Here is a 22388-nt window from a genome sequence, read left to right on the forward strand (position 1 = left end):
TTTAAATATTTCATTCTTCAGCGATGTCATTTAAAAATAACAAACTCCATCATTGCACTTACTATGTTTGATCATAATTATGAGTGTGAAGATGTGTCTGCCCCATTGGGCTTTGACCTGTTCCTGCGTGGGGACCTCAGCTTTGTTTGTATATTTTCAGCACTAAACACAGTGCCATTTATTGAGTAGACAATCAAAATTTGTTTGGAATATGGCTGAATGAATGGGTGGATGGATGGATGGATGGATGGATGGATAGATGGATAAAACATACACAAATCCACACTACTAATTATCCCAATTCTCAAATTCAAAAGTACTTACAGATTCATACGTATCCCTTTGTATAAATGCCATTCCCCTTCCTCCACCCCTATTCTCACAACAAAATTGGTTTGGGGTCATGGGATAGTTGGAAGATAAAGAATCTAATCTCATTTTCCCCACCAACTCAATGTGTGATCTTGGACAAGTCACTTGTTTTCTCATCTGAAATATGAGGAGAGTTGGCCTGGATAATATTTGAGGCCCTTTCCAGTCCTAAATTTCCATAATTCTATGGCTATCGACCTACCTTAATCAGACTTATCTAAATAATCACAAAAACACCACTTCATGCTGGAGAAACACAGTCATAATAAACTAAGCAAAACCAAATGCCCTTCAATATCCTGTTGTGAACTATAAAATGTCCCCCTAAAATCACATTCTCCCCTTGAAACAGGATGTAGGAAAAATATTTTCCTATTAAATCCTTTTAAAGTGCAAGCGAAAGCATTTATTCTGCGATTTGCTGTCCAACTCAATAAAAAGTAGAGGATTTGGCCTTCTTAATTACAGAAGATACTGTCAGAAAAGCAAAGATGGTAGAAATTCAGGTTGGAAACCAAGACGCCATGCCAACAAAACAACGCATACATTTTCTGGAGGGATTTCCAAGTGTGCATCGAGCAGTTTATTCTTGCCATTATGTTGGGGAAGCCAGTAAATGGGTTTTTATGAGGTGATTTATGAAACTCCTGGGGTGGATGAAGTGAGGGTGGGGAAGAAGTGGCACCAACTTCCAAACCTGTGGGGTGAGGACAGAGCGGACTTGAACACTGACAACTGTTGGTTACATTGTTGCAAGTCGAGTCCTGCAATGGGTTTGGCAGAAAGAGCTAGAAAGGGCTAGAAGATTTCCCTGGGCAAGGTAAAGAGGAACTTTACCTTGTCCTTAGGATATCTGAAAGCCTCCTACAAGAGTCTATCCTTTAAGGGCAGCAGTTCTGTTTTCCTTATTGCTGTAGAGCCTGGGAGGGTTATAAGGAACAGACCTAGAAATGTTGTTTGAGAAATGGAAAAGAGCAGGTGGGTCTCTCTGTTCAGCTAGGAAGACAGTAAGGGGCATCTGCCCAGTTCATCATCATCCTACCTTTCTGTCGGAGCTACTCCCTGCGGTGGGCAGGATAATGGTCCCCCAAAGATGTCCGATTTTAGCCCAGTGAGACCCGTTTTGGAACTGTGACCTCTAGAACTGTAACCCAGCAAAATTTGCATTGTTTTAAGCAAGTAAGTTTGGTAATTTGTTACAGTAGCCACAGGAACCTGTTATACCCCCCACAGCCTCCAACCAACAGAGGGTGTCCTGATAGCCATGTGTGAACCATGTGACTTCGGATGCTGAGCCATAGATGCTTGGATCACAGGTAGATGTGTGTCCCAAGCTGGACTGATTTTTGTCTGCATGCTCGGAATTTGGCCTTGGGATTGATTCAGCTATGACTAGCAGCATGACATACAAACTCAGCTGAGGGCGGGGGAGACCCATGTTCAGCCACATGAGTGAAGAAACAGAGAAAGCTGGTTTGCAGAGATAATTATATCGAGGGAGAGAGAGGCAGAGAGAGGTGGAGAGAGGTCTGGTAGCATTCTAATTTCTAGCTCCCCTCTGAGGTGAGGTACAAGTTTGTAGAACAGACCCCTCACCCAGTCACTGTACCCCATGGACACTTGCGAAAGAGCCAATGTCCTCAGTTCAGAAACATTGATAGACCAGCTCCAACCAAATGAAAAAAGTGTAGACTGGTGACTGTTGCCCAACAACCAGATGACTAATATTGGCTCCAGGGGGAGGTGTCAAGGGGACTTAGGGGGAAATCCCTGCTCCAGAATCAGCAGTGTGAATAGCTGTGGTGTTCCTCCATTTTTCAGAGAAGGCTCAGAGAAGTGAAGTAACTTGCCCCAAATCACACAGCTAGTAAGTAGGATAGTTGGAATTCAAACAACTCTAGTCTTTCAGTTTCCAAATCTCATGTACTTTTCATTTGTTCATTTGCTTTTCACATTACTTGTCCTCTGCTAACTGCTCCCTGGACTTTTTTTTTTTTAACTAGAAATAATTCAGAGATCTGATAAATGTCCCTATGTACCCTACAAAAATTCCTTGGGTATTAAAACACTCACAGTCACCACTGTCCAGGGAGGAGAACACTGAGCATGTGATATAGTGATATAGTGGTCCAGGCCTTACAGGGTCCAGGGTCTACAGATCAGATCCCGAGGAGGGTTAACAGAGCAATAACTTCCCACTCTCTTCTGAAGACTTTTGCTCCTTCGTGTCCACATCTGTGTGGTTCCTGGGAAGTGCACACCAGCAGCCACTGGAGTCTTGGCTGGCCATGGGCCTCTGTCTCTGCCTGATGTCCGGGCTTGCAATCCCCAACCACACTGTGACTCTAGGCTTCAACAACCTTTAGAGAGCCAAGGACCGGAGTAAAGGGGGTACTGATAGAGTAGTCTGAACTCAGGGAGCTCACTGCCTTCAAAGTCGGACCCTCAGGCTGTGCCGAACCCCGTGCACATCATGCTCAGCCCTCCGGGCCAGCTGGACTCCTGAAGACTGATTTGTACCAGGAAACCATGAGAGTCTCCTGGGAGTTCAGAAGGTTAGGGGTCTTTCCCAAGACCATCGCTGATGGTGGGAGAGACCACAAACTGAGAACCAGTTCGTTAATCCTTGTATTTCACTACCCCCTACACACTCATGTGCACGCATGCACACACACACACACACACACACACACACACACACAAACCCTGCTTGGCTTCCTATATGAAAATCAACAAAAGGACTTAGTTTGAGATAGTTTTCCAAATAAGGCAAGCTCCTCTTGGTAACCATCTGAGAAGTGACTGGCAGAAGTTCAAACCACAGAAAATGCCCTACCATCTTTTTACTCTTTGCAACCTTGTCTCTCAAAACGTAGTCACACGGACATGGTGGGAAGGACTTGGAGAGACCAAGAGCCGCCTCGTGTCTATGCCAAGACCCTTGTTAAGTGGTTCCTGTTCTCTTGCCATATGCTCCTTCCTTAGGATTGACTTGCTACTGAACCGCTGGGTTCTGGTGGCATCTTGTCATTCATTGGCATCCCCCGCCGCCCCCAGGCTGATATGGCTGTGTAGGCGAGCATCCCCTGTCTCTTTCTGCACTAATTTGAACTGCTCAAAGTTGAATGTTTTTCCAGACTGAGAATGGCCGCTCTGGGCATGAAAATTCCAGATGCCCTGAGGTGCTGCTAGACCCTCCAAACAAGCTCTCTCTCACATTCCGCGTTCAAACAGCTCCTTGATAAGAAAATTGGAAGTACGAGTTGAGTGTATCTACCTTCTCTGTGCCATATGTTGAGAGTGAAGCATCTGCCCCAAACCAGTGACCCACTGGACAGCCATTTCACTGCATATTTAGCAAAAGGAAACTTGTGGCTGCCGTTTTGGCCAAATTCAGCTCGTTCTGGCCTCCAGCCCTCCATGGGTGTGTGTGTGTGTGTGTGTGTGTGTGTGTGTGTGTGTGTGTGTATGCGTGCAGAAGTTACTCTCCAAGGGCAGAGGATTGAAAGTTGAAAGAAGGGACAATAGCACAAAAGTAGGTAAGTTGCAAGACAATTAAAATCAGGAAAGATACGGATGCACGGCAGCTGAAAGTCCTCAGAGGGACTGTCCAAACAGCGACTGAGAACCAAGAGGATCAAATTGGAGGGGAGAGGCCCAGAGAATGAGTAATGAAGGAAGGGCAGGAGGAAGAAGTGGTCAGGGTATATATCAGTTTCCTGTGGTTGCAGTAACAAATTACCATAAACTTCGTAGCTTAAAATAGTAGAAATTTCTTTATTTCTTTTTTTAAGATTTTATTTATTTATTTGACAGAGAGAGACACAGAGAGAGAGGGAACACAAGCAGGGGGAGTGGGAGAGGGAGAAGCAGGCTTCCCGCCGAGCAGGGAGCCCGATGCAGGGCTTGATCCCAGGACCCCGGGATCATGACCTGAGCCGAAGGCAGACGCTTAATGGCTGAGCCACCCAGGCGCCCTAGAAATTTATTTTTACAGTTCTGGAGGGTAGAAGTCCAAAATCAAGGTGTCAGTCTCTCCAAGAAGCTCTAGGGGGAGAGTCCTTCCTTGCACCTTCCAGTTTCTGATGGCTGCCAGCATTCTGGGGCTTGTGGCTCCCTACCCTCTGTTCTATCTTGCTCGTTGTGTGACTTGTCTTGTGTTTTGCTTTGTGTGACGTGTAAGAAGCCAAGCTAAACATATGGTGAAACACCATTGAATTTGGAATCCTGAACCTGCTTTATGATCATGTTAACTTTTCTTTATGATTGAATAAAGCTGGCCTTATAGAAAGACACAACTGGTGTGTGTGTCTTCATGCTCACGACAAAGAGCTTCTGGGAGAAATCCCCCCCCCTTTTTTTTAATTTTCATTTTATTGTGGTAAGAACACTTAACATGAGATCTATCCTCTTAATAGATTCTTAAGTGTAAACACAGTATTGCTAACCTTAGGCACAATGTTCTACATTCATATTGCTTAACTGAAACTTTATATCCATCAGTCAGCAACTCCTCATTCCTCCCCCGACCACCCGCCCCCCTGCCCCTGGCAACCATTATTCTACTCTCTCCTTCTCTCTGACTATTTTAGATACCTCATATAAGTGGAATCATGCAGTATTTGTCCTTCTGCAAATGGCTTATTTCACATAACATAATGTCCTCCAGGTTCACCCATGTTCTTGCATATTGCAGGTTTTCCTTCTTGTTTAAGGATTAATACTATTCCATTGTACATATATACCACAATTTTTGATCCATTCATCTGTTAATGGACATTTAGGTTGCTTCCAAAGCTGGGTTATTGTAAATAATGCTGCAGTGAAGGTGGAAGTACAGCTATCTCTTTGAGCTCCTGATTTCAATTCTTTTGGATATATACACAGAAATGGGATTGCTGGATTATATGGTAGTTCTTTTTTTTTTCTTAAGATTTTAAGGATTGATTTTTTATTTATTAGAGAGAGAGAAAGAGACAGAGAAAGCATGAGCGGGGGTGGGGAGGGGCAGAGGCAGAGGGAGAAGCAGACTCCCTGCTGAGCAGGGTGCCTGATGCGGGGCTTGACCCCAGCACCCCAGGATCATGACCTGAGCCGAAGGCAGCTGCTTAACCAACTGAGCCACCCACGTGCCTCCCCCCTTTTAAAAAAGATTTTATTTATTTATTTTAGAAAAAGAGAGAGAGAGCCTCGAGCAGGGGGAGGAGCAGAGGGAGAGAGTGAGGGAAATAATCTCTAGCAGACTCCACGCTGAGTCTAACCCGGGGCTCAATCCCAGGACCCTGAGATCATGACCTGAACTGAAACCAAGAGTTGGACACTCAACTGACTGAGCTGCCCAGGCACCCCTATGGTAGTTCTATTTTTAATTTTTTGTTTTCCAAAGTGGTGTCACCAATTTATATTCCCATCAACACCATACAGAGGTTCCACTTTCTCCAGCACCCTGGAGAAGGAGAATAATAAAATTATTAAATTTCCTAACTACTATTAGCTACGTTCATTCTTAAGAACAAAAGTTTATTCTTTGAGATTCTCATCCCTAGAGTCATGGTCTTCTAGAGCCCATGAGAAAAAATATTTTTTCAGTGAATTTCTTTTTTAAGTCCACTTCCTAATTTGAAAATATATGTTCTTCAGTCCTCTCCTCTTTCAGTGTGAATTCTACCATGGCATGGCCAATCCTCCAGGGTTTCTGTTAGTCTAACACTATTGATTAGATCTAGGTGTGATCTAGTAGTCCTTCCTCTCCACATTTTACCCACTGGGAGATAACATTGTCAGGAAGGTAGGTGAAGAATGCGTGTATCAATCAGGATAGGCTATTTATGCTGCAGTAACAACAAACCACAAATCTCCATAGACAATAAGAACAAAGGTTGACTTCTCATTGCCAGCACACATCCTTGGTTGGCTGTGTTCCATGTCATCTTTACTCAGGGACCTAGGCTCATGAAACATTGGAACACTATGGCTTGTCGTGGCAGAGGGAAAAGAGAGCACAGTGAACCACACGTTATCTCCTAAATTTGTAACACATGTCACTTTTCATGGGGAAGAGGAATCACCCGGCCAAGATAGTCATCAATATGTCCAGGAACTATAATCCTCTCCTAGGGAGGGGTCATGAATATGAGATGAACAATAAAACAAACTTCTACAGAGGGTCTCCAGTTACTATATATTGTGGCAAGTCCATGATCCTGCGGACCCAAAAACTCTGGTCTCCCCATACTACCCTGCAAGAATTCACACTCCATACAGCAAATGCCTGCATACCATCTTCCCTCACTTAGTGGGGCTATAAAACCAACCTCTCTAGAGGATGTAACAATGACAAAAATCTCAGTGGCTAACAACAGAATTCTATTTCTCATACATAGCATATATGTCATGGGTTGGGCATTTGGACGTGCAATATACCCTCTTTTTGATAGAGGCTGCATTTAATGACTTCTATGAGTCCCCAAAAGATTCTATGATGTGTACATCTATCCTGATTGTATGGAGGGTGCTGTTATAGGAAGCTACATTCAGGGACTCCAGTATGTCTTGATGTGGGAAACAAAGGCAGAAGAAAAATTATTAAATTTCCTTACTACCTACAGCCCATCGACAAGTCTTTGGAACAGGCAGAGTGACATTCCTCTAGGGACTCAACTGCCTCAATGTTAATACTTTGCTAAGGGCAAAAGGCAATCCTAGCTTGACCGCACCCCCCTCCCACCCCCCAGGATCCTGTAAGTCTACTTTAACACATAAAATTCCTTTGGAAAATTCCTTTATCTCTAACCTCCCCCCCAAGATACATGTTGGTAATCATCCCCCAAGCATATGGCCCACCAATATACATCTGAAGGGTCTCATGACTAAGGTTTTATTAGATGGTAATAAATGACCTTTTCCCAACAATAGCTAGCACCCTCAAGGTCCTGGAAACCTTGTTTCCAAAATTCCTGAGAGACTTACGCTATCCCTAACCCCCTCCCAACTTGAAAGTATATAATGGGCCACTCCTCATGACCCCATAGCAACTCTCTCTGCCCACGGGTCCTGTCCCCGTGCAATCACCTTTTTGCACCAAAGACGTCTCAAGAACTCTTTCTTGGCTGTTGGCTTCAAACCCTAATAACGTCTTTCCTACGTCACATAGCACGTCTGTCGTGGGTTGGGCATTTGGACGTGCAATATACGCTCTTTTTGATGGAGGCTGCATTTAATGACTTCTATGAGTCCCCAAAAGATTCTATGATGTGTCCATCTATCCTGATTGTATGGAGCATGCTGTTATAGGGAGCTACATTCAGGGACTCCAATATGTCTTACTGGGTTTTTTGGGTTTTTTGTTTTTGTTTTTTTTAAAGAGAAAAGTTCATGGCCTAATGAATGAAACATTATTACTTATGAAACATAGTGTATGTACTACATCAAACTGGACAGTTTGTAGTTCATTCCCATGACATTCTGTTCTTGTGCCCCTCAGCTTTATGGAGTTTCAAATAGGTACTGTCAACCTGAAGTCACTTTGCTCTTTGTAGTTAAAAGAGCAAAAACACCAGAAACAGAAAACCCCAACGAAATATCATAGCCTGTGGTCTGTGGGCGGCCCAATAGCCTCCTCAAGATCTTTGCGACTTTTCTAGTAATTTTATGCACTTGTAGTCACTTGTGGTTTTAGTGCCTGATGTTTTGAGCTCACTTGGGTGTCATCTCCAAAATCTTCTTTGCTCTTGCAGATGCAGACAGAAAACTTAGACCTTTGTCCCCACCTTTTTACCCCCAAAACCAACTGCCCCCAACACAGGACTCATACAAGGCAGTACTCACTGAAGGTCTGGTGTAGCTCAGCCCCCTCCCACTTGAAAACCTTTCCCAAGGAACTACTTTTTCCTTTCCTGGGCTCCCCCTAGGATTCTGGTTTCCCCAGCTTTCCCCTAATTCAATCCCATTCACTTTATTATGCAGAGCGATTTGATTCTCTTTCCTCCTACTCTGCCCCAGGCTTGCCTTTGCATAGCCAAAGATTCATTAATGTCTCCATAAAACAAAGGGCCATTTATGCAATACAGAATCACTGGCAGAGATTTAGTAATTTCTTTCTGATTTTCTCTTACTACGTGGGTGTAAGAAAGCTGTGTGGACATTTATTTTCTTCATACAGGAAGGCTGAAGTAGCTACAGTTTAGGTTTTAAATAACATTTTCCCTCCTCCTTTCAGGTACATATGACATCTATTTCTCATAAACTTATTGGAAACAAACTTTTGGTCTCAGAACTCCTTTACACTCTTAAATATTATTGAGAACCCTAAACAAACTTTGTTTATATGTTTATCTATTGATATTTACATTAGAAATTAAAACCAAAACCTAAAATATTCATTTAAAAACAAAAATAATTCCATTACTTATTAACATAAATGAGATCCTTTTGTGAAAAAAATACATTTCAGAAACAAACAGTGCGAATGGCACGGTTTTACATTTTTTGCAGACTTCTTTAAAGTCTGGCTTAATAGAAGACAGCTGTTCTGCATTCAGCGTATTTGCAATGTCACAAGTCACACGGCTTCTGGAAAACTCAACTGTGTACAACTTGTGAGAGAATGATAATGAAAGGCAGGGAGCATCTTGGTGTCACGAAGATAATTTTTATCTTGCTGACCACGCTTTGCCAACTGCTGTTCTACCGCATTCTAGTTGTGCAGCCTCTTTAAAAAGAAAAACAAAGCAACGAGAAGGTGAATTAAATCTGAGCCTTGAGTCAAAATGTAGAAAGAACTCATTGGCTAACTTGCGGTTAATTTAAATTACTACAACTTAAGAGGGTATTTAAAAACTGTATATCACGGATGAACAGAAACTGGGGGCACTCTTCTGCCCTTGTCTTCATCGGATCAGTTCCGCCTCATCTTTCAAATCTGCCTTCTCTGCGTGATACCTCCTCTATTGTACTCTTCCCCATCATAAATAATAACAAGAATGGTAACAGTGTTCTTATTAACAACGGTAACTTTTACTGGCCACTGCGAGCCAAGCAAGGCCGAAACACTTTACTCGCATTACCGCCTTCGATTGTCACAATAACACTGAGGAAGGTGCTGCCTTAATTTTACAGATCAGGTGGCTGTAGGCTGAGAAATAAAGGCCTTTGGCCTCCAGCTCTGTGCCTCGCACACCTGCTCTACCCTAGCCCTTCTTGCACCCAGGTGGTCAACGTCCACGTGCTTCTGTCCCTCACAAGGTGAGTCCTGGAGGTCAAGGGTCGCCTCCAGTGCACCCCACTCCCCGTGCCTAGGAAGCGGGAGAGCCAAAAGAGGGGAGCCGGCCTGCTGGCTTCCCCACTTTCTTGCTCCCCAGGCCCATGCGCCCCAAGCGGGACCTCTACCCGAGGTCAAGCCCTCGGAGGTTTGCCGGGAGGAGAACGGGGCTGAGGCCGGAATCTTTCTCCTCTCGCCGCTGTCCCCCCGCGGAGGCCGGAACCTTTCTTCTCGCGTCGCGTTGGCGGGGGAAGCGTGCGGAGCCGGAACGGTCCTCCAGCGGCCGGGCGCACGCCGCGGTCGCAAGCTGCTGACGTGGGCCGGCCGGGAAGGGGCCGGGGGTGTGGGTCGCTATGGCGGTGGATATCACGCTGCTGTTCCGGGCCAGCGTCAAGACCGTGAAGACGCGCAACAAAGCGCTGGGAGTGGCAGTGGGCGGCGGGGTCGATGGCAGCCGCGACGAGCTGTTCCGCCGGAGCCCCCGGCCCAAGGGCGACTTCTCCAGCCGGGCGCGGGAAGTGGTGAGCTGGTTGCTATGGAAACGGCGGGCGGGCGAGGGGGGCGGACCCGCGACGTGGACCCCAGACCCAGAACCGGCCCCTGTCCCGTGTTCACTGTGTGAAGGAATAACTTGGAGGAGAAAGTGGTCCGAAGTGGGGACAGGGGAGTTGGTACCAGGGAGCCGCCAGCTGTCTTGGGAAAGGAACAGCTTTATTTCGGGGATTGGGAACCCATTTGGGGGAACTCAAGGATTTCTTGTCCGCAGAGTTCTTGGGCTGCTTGGCGAGGTACTGAGGTCGCCGTCACCGGGGAAACTTCCCCACAGGCCTTTGCTTTTCTGTCTCGGCACCGACCACAGTGTATTTGCCTCTTCTGTTTACTTGTTTTGTCTCCCTCCCCCTCCCGCGTTCCCCGGCTCAGTGAGATCAAAGGTCATACTCACCTGACCTCTCCCTTCCGCTTGCCTCCTGCCATAGGTGCAGGGCTCTTGCTGGGGATCAGTAGGTCTTGAGACGCGTTTAGGGTAATCTTTCACAAACACTGTGTTACTGTCTTCTAAACTGCTTTCTGTTCCCTGAACACAGTAGGCTTTCGTTCAGGAGAGCAGGGAGCTTCTCTTTGAGGACAGGAACAGTGCTGGTGTCACCTCAGAACCCCAATGCCCGACTCATAGCACTGGCCAGTGAATGTTTTTTGAATGAATGAATGAACAGATGGTTGTCTGTTTTCTCCACTGAACAGGAAACTCTCTAAGTGGGGAGAGAATGTTTACCTTGTTCACTTTTGTATCCTTGGCCCCAAGGGTGGATCTAGTATTTGTGGAGCTTGAAGTAAGCTTACACAGTTCTGTCTCTCCTCTTTAAGAAATGAAGATACAAAATCACAGGAAGAGGTTCAGAGCTTTGGAAGGGGCAAGTGAGGGGCCCTGAAACTTAAACTTCATTAATTTCATGGTAAATCCCCTTCTCTTTGGCATGCAGTCCAATGCCTGGTACTTTGTAGGCATTCATATAGTTTTCAGTGAATATCTGTATGCACGAATTAACGTGTGGCAGTTTGCAGAGGGTATGCGAGGACCAGAAGGGGATTGGACCAGGTGAAGACACTCAGTCCATCAATAAATGCCTATTAAGCACCTGCCTTCTGTCCAGCACCTTGTTAGAATAACACAATTTAAAAGGAATGGTGGGGGAGACAGTAACAACACAAGTGCCATCCAGCCTCCTAGTGTGTGGGGTACAAAGGTGAATGTGGCCCGTTCTACCTGAGGGCCGGGAAAGGCCTTTTAGAGGCAGTGATGCCTGGAACAAATCTTCAGAGAGGGTGGAGAAAGGCCTCTCAGGCTAAGAGAAAAGTATGCACAAAGGTGTGGAGATAGGTAGCTTATGCTCAATTTATATGTACTCAATGCATGTCTACCCATTAAATTGCAAACAAATTAGTAATATTTCAGGGGTTTTTTTTGGAGGAACATTATATTGTCTGCACTACTCCCAAATAATGATGAATATGCCACTTTGCAGTGTTATTGAATTGTTTTGATAAGCATATGAGTGTGGCTGGAATGTGGGAACTTTGCTCTGCTGGTGGATGAATGTTACGTGGTAGAGAGAGCACTAGAGAAGGAGCCAAGAGACCAGGTTGTTGTCTTAACCCTGCAACTATTAGCTGTATGAGGTTATTAAGCAAGTTTTATGGCCTTAGTTTATTTACCTGTAAATGTTCCCTTTTTCCCCTTCAAACAGCAGAAGACTTTTAAACTGCATTGATCCCCTGTTTATAGCAGATCAAAGGAGGAGCTTCCCAGGTTGAAATGAGAGGAAAGGAAACTAGGGCATTCTCCCTTCACCTCCCCCCAGGTCTGCCCAAGCTCTTCCTGAGGTTCCTCCTGTGGAATTTGGTATGTGAAGGTCACAGTTTTTTCGTTTTGGGAGGTCCCTTTCTAACTCTGAAGTCACTGATTTATGAGCACTGTGCTAATTTCGGATCCTATTCCGGAGTAAGGGATATGCAAGTGGTAGAGACAAGAAGCATAGCTGGGATGGCAAGACTTATGGAGGCTTAGGCCTTAGGCCTTTCCCTGAGTGATAAGAATATGCTTTAGGCTTTTGAATTAATGAGCCTCAGGGGCACTAACAGGACCCTGGGGTGCTGAATTTCCTGTCACTGGAGGCACTTAATCAGAGGGATGACTGCTTGTCAGAGATGTTTGAGAAGAACTTTGCGCCTTAGTCAGAGGGTTAGATTGCATGCCATTGAAAAGTCAATTGTGGTATTTGATGATGTGGGTAGGTGCTAAGGCTTGGAGAGTCTGTGAAGTAGGGACATAGGCTGCGTTGTTCAGGACTACTGCCCCTCCTGACATAGGGAAAACATGCATTCTTTTGACAAATTTTGATTTTTATGTTGTAGTTGCTTTGTGTATTACCTCCTGTTCTTGCAGCCATTCCCTCCACACCCTCTCCCACTCAGAAACTAGTATAGAGCCGGTGAGGGGGTGTCCTGTGCCCTTGCCACAGTCACATGTGTCGGAAGGCTGGCTGTTACTTTGTTTGGCCTGGATTCCTTATACATAAAGTCTGGCCAGTACTAGGAGCTCATAGTCTGGTTTGGGGTTAGCTCTGGTCATCAGACCTAAGGAAATGTGGCAGGTTACAGTAATGCCTTTGGTTGAATGTCTTCCTCGAGGCACTCACTGTCATTTCTAGGATGCACATTACCTGATTCAATTCTAGTTCTTCTCATTCCTCAGTTTGGACAAAGCATATTCCTGATGTCCGTTTTCCATCTCACTATATTGTTGTAGAGGTTTTATTAAGATTAATAAAACTGTGTTGATTATTTAAATTTTTCCCCATAGGCTGGTTTCTTCAGCATCATTCCTTTAAATATTTAACTCTTATGCTCAGTTTTGCTGAATTCATGTATACTCAATGCATGTGTACCCATTAAATTACAAACAGTAACAACGTTTCCTATCTTGGGGTGAGGAACTTACTGTATCTGAAAAACTCCAAACAATGACAAGTATGCCACTTTGCAGTGGGAACTGGATTAATTAACTCATTTAGGTTGTGAGGTAAATGGGGACCTTGGGAGTGGACAAAGCACGGCGACTTGGATATAGAAGATGTGGATTCAGATCTGGGCTCTGCTACTTAGAAGTGGGTGACTTGGGCAAGTCCTCTTACTTGAGGCTCATTTTCCACTTCTGTCGCATGGGCGTGATCATACTTTACTGAACTCCTAAGCTAATTATCAGCATCTTCTGAGACTTTGTATCATAGAGAACCACACTCATTGTTACTGTTCCCCTTTGCCCCCTACCTTCACCCCATGTAGGCCATTCAGACATATTCATCAGTGGCTCGCAGCTATATTCCCCAAACCAGTTAGCTTTCCCGTACTTTCCTTCCTTGCTTGCAAAGAGGAACCAAGAAGTACACAAAGGAATCCGTGAAAATCCTGTGCGGGTGCGCATCGGTAGTGCAGTCCGCAGCATTCCTCTGTGAAGGTGACACTCTATCGGCAATGACAAATGCAGCTGTTCCTCTCTCTTCCTCCCTGTGACCCTGGAAGCCAGTGCCAGTTTCCTAGTAGATCTTATGGCTCAGAGTCCTTTGCAGCATTGTGGCCTAGGCAGCCATTTATTGGGCCTGGCGGTCAAGTTGAAATCTGCTTCACATCCTGCCTGATGTAGAGTAAAAACAGAATCTGTATGCTTAAAGCAGAACCATGGACTTTTTTTGTTAAGTATTTAAAAGGATCTCGAGTTCATGTTGTTCAGGCTTCTCATTTTGTAGGTGAGAAAACAAACACCCAGGTAAGTGGAAAAACTTGCTCAGAGTCTTAATAGCTGAGTCATGGGACTGAGCCAGAGGTAGAAGCCAGGTCCTATGACCCTAGTTTAATGTTGTTTATTTCCCAAACCTCATCCTTGTACCTTTTAAACCAGAGAATCTTTGGCTTTTGAATGGCAGTGAGTTTCCTCTTGAGTGAATATGGAATTCATAACTGGATACTGAATGGGCTTAGAGCAGAAGGACCTGAGTTTGAATGCCTTTTACTGTATGAATTTGAATGCCCTGTACTTACCGAATGGACTTGGGCAAATTACTTAACCTCAGTTTCCTCCCTTCTAAAACAGAGTAAGAGCAGCCTTAAAAGATTGTTATACAGATGAAATGAGAAAATGTATACATGTGCCTGCAGGAGTGTGAATTCTTTGGGTTGCAAGTAACAGTAACCTAATATAAACTAACCTGAGCAAAATGGGACTGTCTCGGCTCATGTAACTGGGAAACACAGGGGATAGAACTTCCTTCTCCAGCTCTTATCCATAAAACCCAGGAAGGACTCCGGTTGGTTCTGCTTGGATCCTGAGCCCTCATTATGGCCTTAGCGGGCATAAGGTTCTTCCTGTGGCCAAGTCATATGTCCACCCCAACATGTGGCCAGAGGTGGGTTGGATGCTATGATTATCACCTCTCTAGAACCTTGGAGAAGGGAGTGCCCTGGGGAGGAGTAGGCAATAAGGGTGGGCAGGCAATACCAACTGAAATGTTCCTAGTGCCTGGCACAATGCCTGACCTGCCTTCCCCTCAGCTGCCTGGTTGTCTTCAGCTCTGTGGGGAAGGGAAAACTAGAATCATGCAAGTTTGTAGTGACAGGCTTTCGGTGTGGGGGTCTGTGTGGAGGTGCGTTCCAGTGTCAGCTCTTTGTTACCTTACTGCTTTATAAAGGTTGCCGAGGCCAGGGAGAGCACCAGGTGGGAAACCAGGACGCTCTGAGCAGCCAGGCTGGGCGCAGGACAGCAGGAGCCAACGAGCAGCTCTGAACAGACCATCAGGAGACCGGTGCTGTAGTCCAAGGTCTGTCACGAGGCAGGCAGGCCACAGAGTCTCTCTGGGCCTCAGTTTCCACTCTGGTTACATGGAGCGCTTAGACTATGTAACCGCAGTGATTTCTTGTAAAACAAAGGTGTTCTGATTCCCTGTCACGTAATAGTGACCCTGCGCTCTGGAAAGTCTATTTTCAGATAAGGCTCGCAGGTGAAGTTTTCTTTATTACACATTGCTTTTGTGAAAGCTGACTGTCTTCTATTTATTTTGAGTTTTCAAGGAACTGATTATCTTGAGTTTCTGGCTAAAATTCAAAGTTCTTATAGTGGCCCAAAGCCAGATGCTTTGGTCCTGCTCCCTGTCTGACCTCATCTCCTGCCATCTTCCCCTTGCTCACTCTGTTCCAGCTGCCCTAACCCCTTTGCTTTTCTCCCATGAACAGGTAGGTTCCCACCTTAGGACCTTTGTGTTTGTTGTTGCCTCTACGTGGGACACTTCTTGCCCAGATTCTGTGTGGTTTGATCTTCAGGTATCTGCTCGAATGTTGCCTCAGTGAGACCTTCCCTGACTGCCCTGTGTAAAGTAGCATCCTCTTCCTGTCCCTCACCCTGCTTTATTCTTTTCATCATCTAACATATCATGTATCCATTTGTTACAGACCTTGCACTTCTGTGTATCCACTGGGATTTGTGCTTTGTGAAGACACAGCCTGTGTGTGGTCCACCACCGAATCCATAGGTTCTAGACAGGACAGGGACCCAAGTAGTCAATATTGCTTGTCACTTTGCTTTCAGTTTTGGAGCTAGTTGATCTCTGTGCAAGGCTCCTTCCAATTCTAGAAATGTGTGATCCTAATAGGATTCCTGAATATTACACAATCAATATACATTTACACTTAATCCAGTATCTGGAGTAAACATTAAATAGTATCTTTTATTATAAAGATTCAGTTCCTACCTCAAGAAGTTCACAGTCTAGTGGAGAAGCAGACATATAAATAGCACAACTTTTGAGTTGACAACTATTTGAGTGACAGCTGTAACCCCCTCAGCATTGATTGCCCAGGTCCTCCTTGATGCCTTTGAAATCACATGGTTCACCTTGTGTGCCAGTGTAGGGACCCAGAAGTTGAGCTGGGAGGGACCACCTGGATTATTATCCAGAGTAGCTGGCAATAGACTTTCTTCCAAGGATTGAGTATAAAACCGACTAAACTGGAGATTTCAGTCCAGGGAGCATGCTTCTAAGAAGCAGTATCAGGCAGCAGGTGCCAGGGGTCAGTGAGAAGCTGGACACAGGGCCACAGGAATAGATCAGGAAATAATGCAGGTTTAGGATGCAGGCTGCAAACAGAGCATGAGTTTGTTGAATCATATAGATTTTTCCTTTTTTAAAACAGAAACCTTATTGCAAATGAGATAAAGAGCAGCTTTGGCTAAGGCTGGAGGGAGGGGGCTAGGAAGAAGGAGATTCATTAGCCAACCTGTCCCTCTGCCACCCTTCCCCCTTCTCCTTGAGGAGTCCCTTGGGAATCAAACATAGGACTCAGAGACACACAGGTTAAAAACCACTGTGTTAATGTTCTCCAAGGCCTCTTCTAGCTTCATGATACTGTGTTTTTATGGATCATATTAACTGTGTCCTGTAAGCAGAACTCAGTGCTAGAGACTTTCATGGTATTAATAGCCCTCTGTGTGGGTTGCCCTTCCGAGTTTTTTCCAGAACTTATGAAGACCGCAACTTTTAAAATTCTATTTATTCAGTAATTCATTTACTCCATCATCCTGTAAGTATTGAACAGCCAATATGTCTCAGGCATTGTGAGCACACAAAAAGCTATGAGACCTATGCTTTGGAAATACAAATAAAGGATAGATAAATCTCCTTGAGGGGAAGTCAGTGGGAGATCAGCCTGGACTTTGAAGGACAAGAACTGTTGCATCAGACGAAGGAAAGGTGATAAATCACATTCCTGGCAGAAGGAAGAGTATAAGCAGAGGCCCCGATGCACCACACAGGGTGATGGGGGCAGAGCGGAGGCCAGACTGCGGCGGGGGAGCCCTTTTCTGGACGAGGCCTGGGGGAGGGTCAGAGTGGCAGGAGATAAGGCTTTGTGGGATTGGATGGAGCAGGTGGGCCAGTTGGGCTGACCTGCTGCCTACTTTTTGAAAACGAGGTCTTCTTGAAATGTGACCACTTTCATTTGTGTACATATAAGCTACGGATGCTTTTGTGCTGGAGCAGCAGAGCTGTAGTCTGTAGGGGCCTGCGAAGCCAAAACATTTTCTCTCTGGTCCTGTAGAGGGGAAGTGGGCCACCCCTTGGGTAAGAGCACCATCAGCAGTGCTACAGAGTTTGGGCTTTGTGCTCTGAGCTACGCAAGCAGAGGCATGAAAGGATCATATTTGTGATTTAAAATAATCAGCAATATTGAGGGTGGGTTTGGAGTGTAACAAGACGGACCTAGAAGAGCTAACTAGGAGGCTGTTGCAGGCAGTCAGGAGAAAGCGGTGAACTGGTGGCGGTAAGGTTGGACGGGCGTAGATGGATGAAGCAGATATGCAGGAGGCAGTAACGAGTGGGGTTAGAAAGAGGAATAAGTAGAATAATTCCCAGCTTTCTGGCTGGAAAGTTATGGTAATAGACTTCACAATAAGTTTTTTTCAAAGTTAGAGTAGGATGCCAGTTACATAGGCCTTCTTCTTTCGGTTCTAAACAGTAGAGAATACATCCAAGGAGCCTGATGGACATTGGAGTTTTATGAAGACAGCAAGTGGTGGGGGCGCCTGGGTGGCTCAGTCAGTTAAACATCCGACTCTTGATTTTGGCTCAGGTCATGATCTCATGGGTCGTGGGATCGAGCTCCCTGTTGGGGTCCATACTCGGCTTGGAGTCTGCTTGTCCCTCTCCCTCTGCTCTTCCTACCACTCGAGTTTGCTCTCTCTCTCAAATAAATAAATCTTAAAGAAAAAAAAAGGCAGCAAGTGGTGGATAAGTCTCCATTGGCAGTGCTTTTGGGTAAACCTGAATTGGAGAACATAGCTGGAACCCAGTGGGGTCCTCCCACTTTGTCATATTTCTATATTGGAGACCATTGAGTCTACAAAATAGGCACCTGGGACATATGCCCAGCCAATTGCATGGAGATGTGCAGTGGGCCTCACATCCAGCAAAACTCTGGCCTGGGCCTTGTGAATGAGTCAGGCTCACCAGATTGCAGATGGGAATAGAGACTCACTGGGGCTCCTTTCGATGCCAGGTTCTTGTGCAAAGTTCTGTTCCCCTCAGTTCTGCTTTCTTCATTCTTGAAAGACTCGTCTTGGTGGTGATGATTGTATCACATACTACAGAGGCATGGTGTGCAGGGGTAGTCCGTTGGTTTTCTCCTTCGTGCCAAGAAACATCTAGAATAGGCCAAACAGTTCTCTCTCTTCTCAGTTTCTAGCTGGCAGGTCACCAGCAGTTCAGTGTATCACCTACTAGGTAGGACAGGGCTGCTGAAATGGGTCCCCCGAGGATGACTTTTTTTTTTTTTAAAGATTTTATTTATTTGACAGAGACACAGCGAGAGAGGGAACACAAGCAGGGGGAGTGGGAGAGGGAGAAGCAGGCTTCCCGCAGAGCACGGAGCCCGATGTGGGGCTCGATCCCAGGATCCTGGGATCATGACCTGAGCCGAAGGCAGGCGCTTAACGACTGAGCCACCCAGGCACCCCGAGGATGACATTTTTAATGAATTCTTCCTGGTCAGGGTCTGGCTGTCCCTCAGGCTTGAGAACCAGATTTGTCAACATATTGAGGGTAGAACCATCTATTGGAACAGATATCAACCAAACTCACATCAACTTGTATAAAAGTTCATTTATTTTGAGCAGTGTAATTAGTACTCAAGAGGATACAAATTTTGGAAAATCAGTCATTTTGGGGCTTCTGTTATAGGTTAGGAGCTCTGATAAGGACTTTATGTACCTGATCTCATTTAACTTTTCTCTTTTGGGGAGGATAGAAATACAATATTATTAAGTGATTTTACAATATTGATACTATGAATAATATTCTAAGAATAGAATTCATACAAACTTGATGTTTTGAGGTTTCTTGTTACTGGAAATCCATATGGGCTCCCTCTGGTGGGCAAAGTATCAGTGAAGTCTACAGTGGTTAATTACGGCTTGTGTATAGACAGCTTATCGTGTTTATGACATACTGGGTTTAAAATTGACTTAAAAAGGGCCCCTTCAGAACCCGCCTAAAAGAAAGCGAGTAAACCAGAGGAATGAAAGGGTGATGTGTTGAATGATCTCCTATAACTTCGATATGAAAAGCTTGCAGCACAGTTGTAATTTTAAATTCAATAGTACTTTTTTCTTCCTGACTTTCAGGTTCTCAAAGTGTGTAAATACTAGAGTTTGCTAGCTCCTCCTTGTCACAATTCAGTGTATGGCTATTTGTCAAAACCATTGCAGCACGTAAGGTATACTTAACCAAGAGAGTGAATCTTTCCATTTCAAACCATTGTGCACATTCCTGTTCACTTTTTAGATGGATGATAAGAAAACCCTGGTAAATGAACATTTGCATTTTTACAGTCTAAATAGAAGTGACAGACTGCAGCATATCTTGACTCCAGAATTGAGAAAAGAATTAAAAAGCATAGGTTTTGAATTATGAATACTTTTGGACTTTGTCATTAACTATGTGATCTTAGAAAACTCACCTAACCTCTTTTTTTTTTGGTTCGTTTGTTTCTCATTTTTTCTTGTTTCTTCAATGAGGGGCTTTGGCTAGATAATCCTTAAGGACCTGTTCAACAGGATGGTTCCAGGATTCAGTACTCTTCTTTTTGAAAGTGCCAGGATATATCTTAAAATGCTTTTTGCAGTGACAACTGCTCAGTGTCTTGTGTCACTTTCTCCTCGAGTTCTTATGTACTCATAATTTTTCACCTAGATGAGACAATGAGTTTGTTTTTCAAAGCTGACATTTGGTATGTTTCTTTCTACAAATGCATTTGATTTAATAGTGATTCTCTACTATTAGAGAGACCACAGGATAGGTTTTTGAAGTTCCCTAATTATTTTAAATCTGACTATAAAAGTAGTAAGTGCTCATTAAACAGAATAAAAAGGAAAATAAAGTTCACAGATAGTACCCCTGGCCGGAGATAGCCCCTACTACAATCTTGGTACATAGCTTCCAGACATTTTTCCTATTAAACAAAAAGAATTTTTCTATACTGCTGTTAGGTAGCCCTCTTTTTTTTTTCTTTTATTGCTTTTTTTTTTCTTAACAGTATATTGTGAACATTTTTCTATGTCCGTATGTATTGTTCTGTGTCACCAATTTATTTGGCTGTGTAGTCATTAAAAATAGTTTCACATAGCGGCGCCTGCCTGGCTCAGTCGGTTAAGCATCTGACTCTTGGTTTTGGCTCAGGTCCTGATCTCAGGGTCGTGAGATGGAGCCCCACCTGGGGCTGTGCTGGGTGTGGAGGCTGCTTAGGATTCCCTCTCTCCCGCCCCTCCCCCTTCTCTCTAAATAAATAGATAAATAATTTCACATAACTTATTTACCTGAACCCTTATGGAAAGATCTTTGGGCTGCTTTCAGTTTATCACTATTTTAAACAATAATACATTTCACCAAATTTGTTTCAAGTTTATAATCTCCTAAAAAAGTAAAAAATCTATAATTTCACTTGTTTTCTGTTTAATCTTTTCTCAAATATAAAAAAAATTGATGTTCTAATATTGATGAAAGGAAAATTATTCCTATTTTTTTAAGGGTTAAATATATTAGAACTTATTATCAGTGCTGGAAGAGTGTAGAAGAGGGGTAGATAATAGTTAGGGGGAGGTAGTCAGAAAAGCTTTTAAGTTGGAGCAGAGCCTTGAGCAAGTGAAATTGAGTAGATGGTGGGTGTGAGCATGGACTTTTTCAGTGACAGGAAACTGGCTGATTGAGCCAATAATGGTGCTTCTTTGTGGGCAGTGTGAATTAAATTGGGGGAGGTGCTTTATGGCCTTACCCCAGAGGCCTCCAGAGCTCTTGTGCAGCATAAATGCACATAAATCAGTGGCCATCCTATATCTAATTAATGACCACTTAAAATTCAATGAAAACATTTACAGTAGTAACAAAAAGCATTTCTAGAAATAACCTTAATGAGAAATGGACATGTCCCGTTTGAAGAAAACTTCAGAATTTTGTGGAGGGATACAGAAGACTTGAATAAATAGAAACACATATTGTGTACTGGAAGGGAAGAAAAAATGTTGTAAAGACATCAGTTATTCCTAAATTAATTTGTAGGTTTAGTGCAGCTTTCATCAAAATTGCAACAGAACTCTTTTGAGAGAAACCTGCAGGTGGTCCTGAAATTCACCTAGAAAAAAGGATGCGTGAGAATAATTGTTGAAGAGTGGAAGGGTGTGTGTGTTGGGGCGGGGATACTAGTTTTGCCAGCTATTAAAACATTTTAAAGACAAAAAGTACATGTGTATATGGGTTGAATCAGTGAAGCATATAAGGCCAGGCGTGTGTGTGTAACCTTTTCTTGATAAAAGCAGCATTGTAAATCAGTAAGAAAAAGAAGGCTTATTCAAGATGATTTGGGGATAATTGGTTAGCACTCTGAAAAAATGCTCTGGCTTTTTTGTTGTTGTTGTTCATATCTTACTGTATACACATTAAAATATATTTCTAGATGAACTAAAGATTTCATTGCCAAAGCAAAACTGAAGAAAATAAAAATGAATATGAATGTCCTGTCTTATAGAAGTAGGAGGTCTTTGAGTTTAAAAACTAACAGCAGTAGTTTTAATAATAATAATGGTGATGATTTTGATGATGATTGTGGTGGCAACTGTCACAGTTACTTTACGAAGAGACAGGTAGCAATATTCCCAAGTACAGGGAAATTATTAGGGAAACATGGCACACTGAAGAGGAAGTCATGGCATGAGAAAAATTGCTTATATTATCACGTTAGGTTAAAAAAGTTACTACCAAAACCAGATATAATTAAAACTATGTATACGAGGGGCGCCTGGATGACTCCCTTGGTTAAGTGTCCGACTCTGGATTTCGGCTCAGGTGATGATCTCAGGGTCCTGAGATCAAGCCCCACATCAGGCTCCCCACCAGCAGGGGTTCTCCCTCTCCCTCTGCCCCTCCTAAAATAAATAAATAAATCTTTAAACAAGACAAAATTATGTATACGAAATTAGAAAACAAAACAAAACAATAACTCTAGGCGTGGAAATAGAGATCGGAAGGGAATACACCACAAGTTAACTGTGGCTGTTTCTGGGAGAGAGGACTCGGGGTGATTTCTTTTTCTGCTTCCATCATCCTGAATTTCTTTAATGAGCACATATTACTTTTGAAATGAAAAGCAAAACAGAAAAAATGAT

The 22388-nt window shown here is 44.0% G+C and overlaps 1 protein-coding gene across 3 annotated transcripts in view; it reads left to right on the top strand.

The window, feature by feature from the left end:
• Positions 1 to 9906: 9906 nt before the first annotated feature.
• Positions 9907 to 22388, top strand: part of STX18 (syntaxin 18) — a 116764-nt gene continuing 104282 nt past the window's right edge. For all 3 annotated transcript variants that reach the window (XM_032399777.1, XM_032399780.1, XM_032399783.1), the window contains exon 1: positions 9907 to 10152. In XM_032399777.1, coding sequence (XP_032255668.1) covers positions 9985 to 10152 — 168 coding nt within the window. In that variant the 5' untranslated portion in view covers positions 9907 to 9984. The remainder of the gene's footprint in view (positions 10153 to 22388) is intronic.

The sequence above is a fragment of the Phoca vitulina genome, unplaced genomic scaffold (assembly GCF_004348235.1).
Source record: "Phoca vitulina isolate PV1807 unplaced genomic scaffold, GSC_HSeal_1.0 scaffold3, whole genome shotgun sequence".
Classification (NCBI taxonomy): Eukaryota; Metazoa; Chordata; class Mammalia; order Carnivora; family Phocidae; genus Phoca; species Phoca vitulina.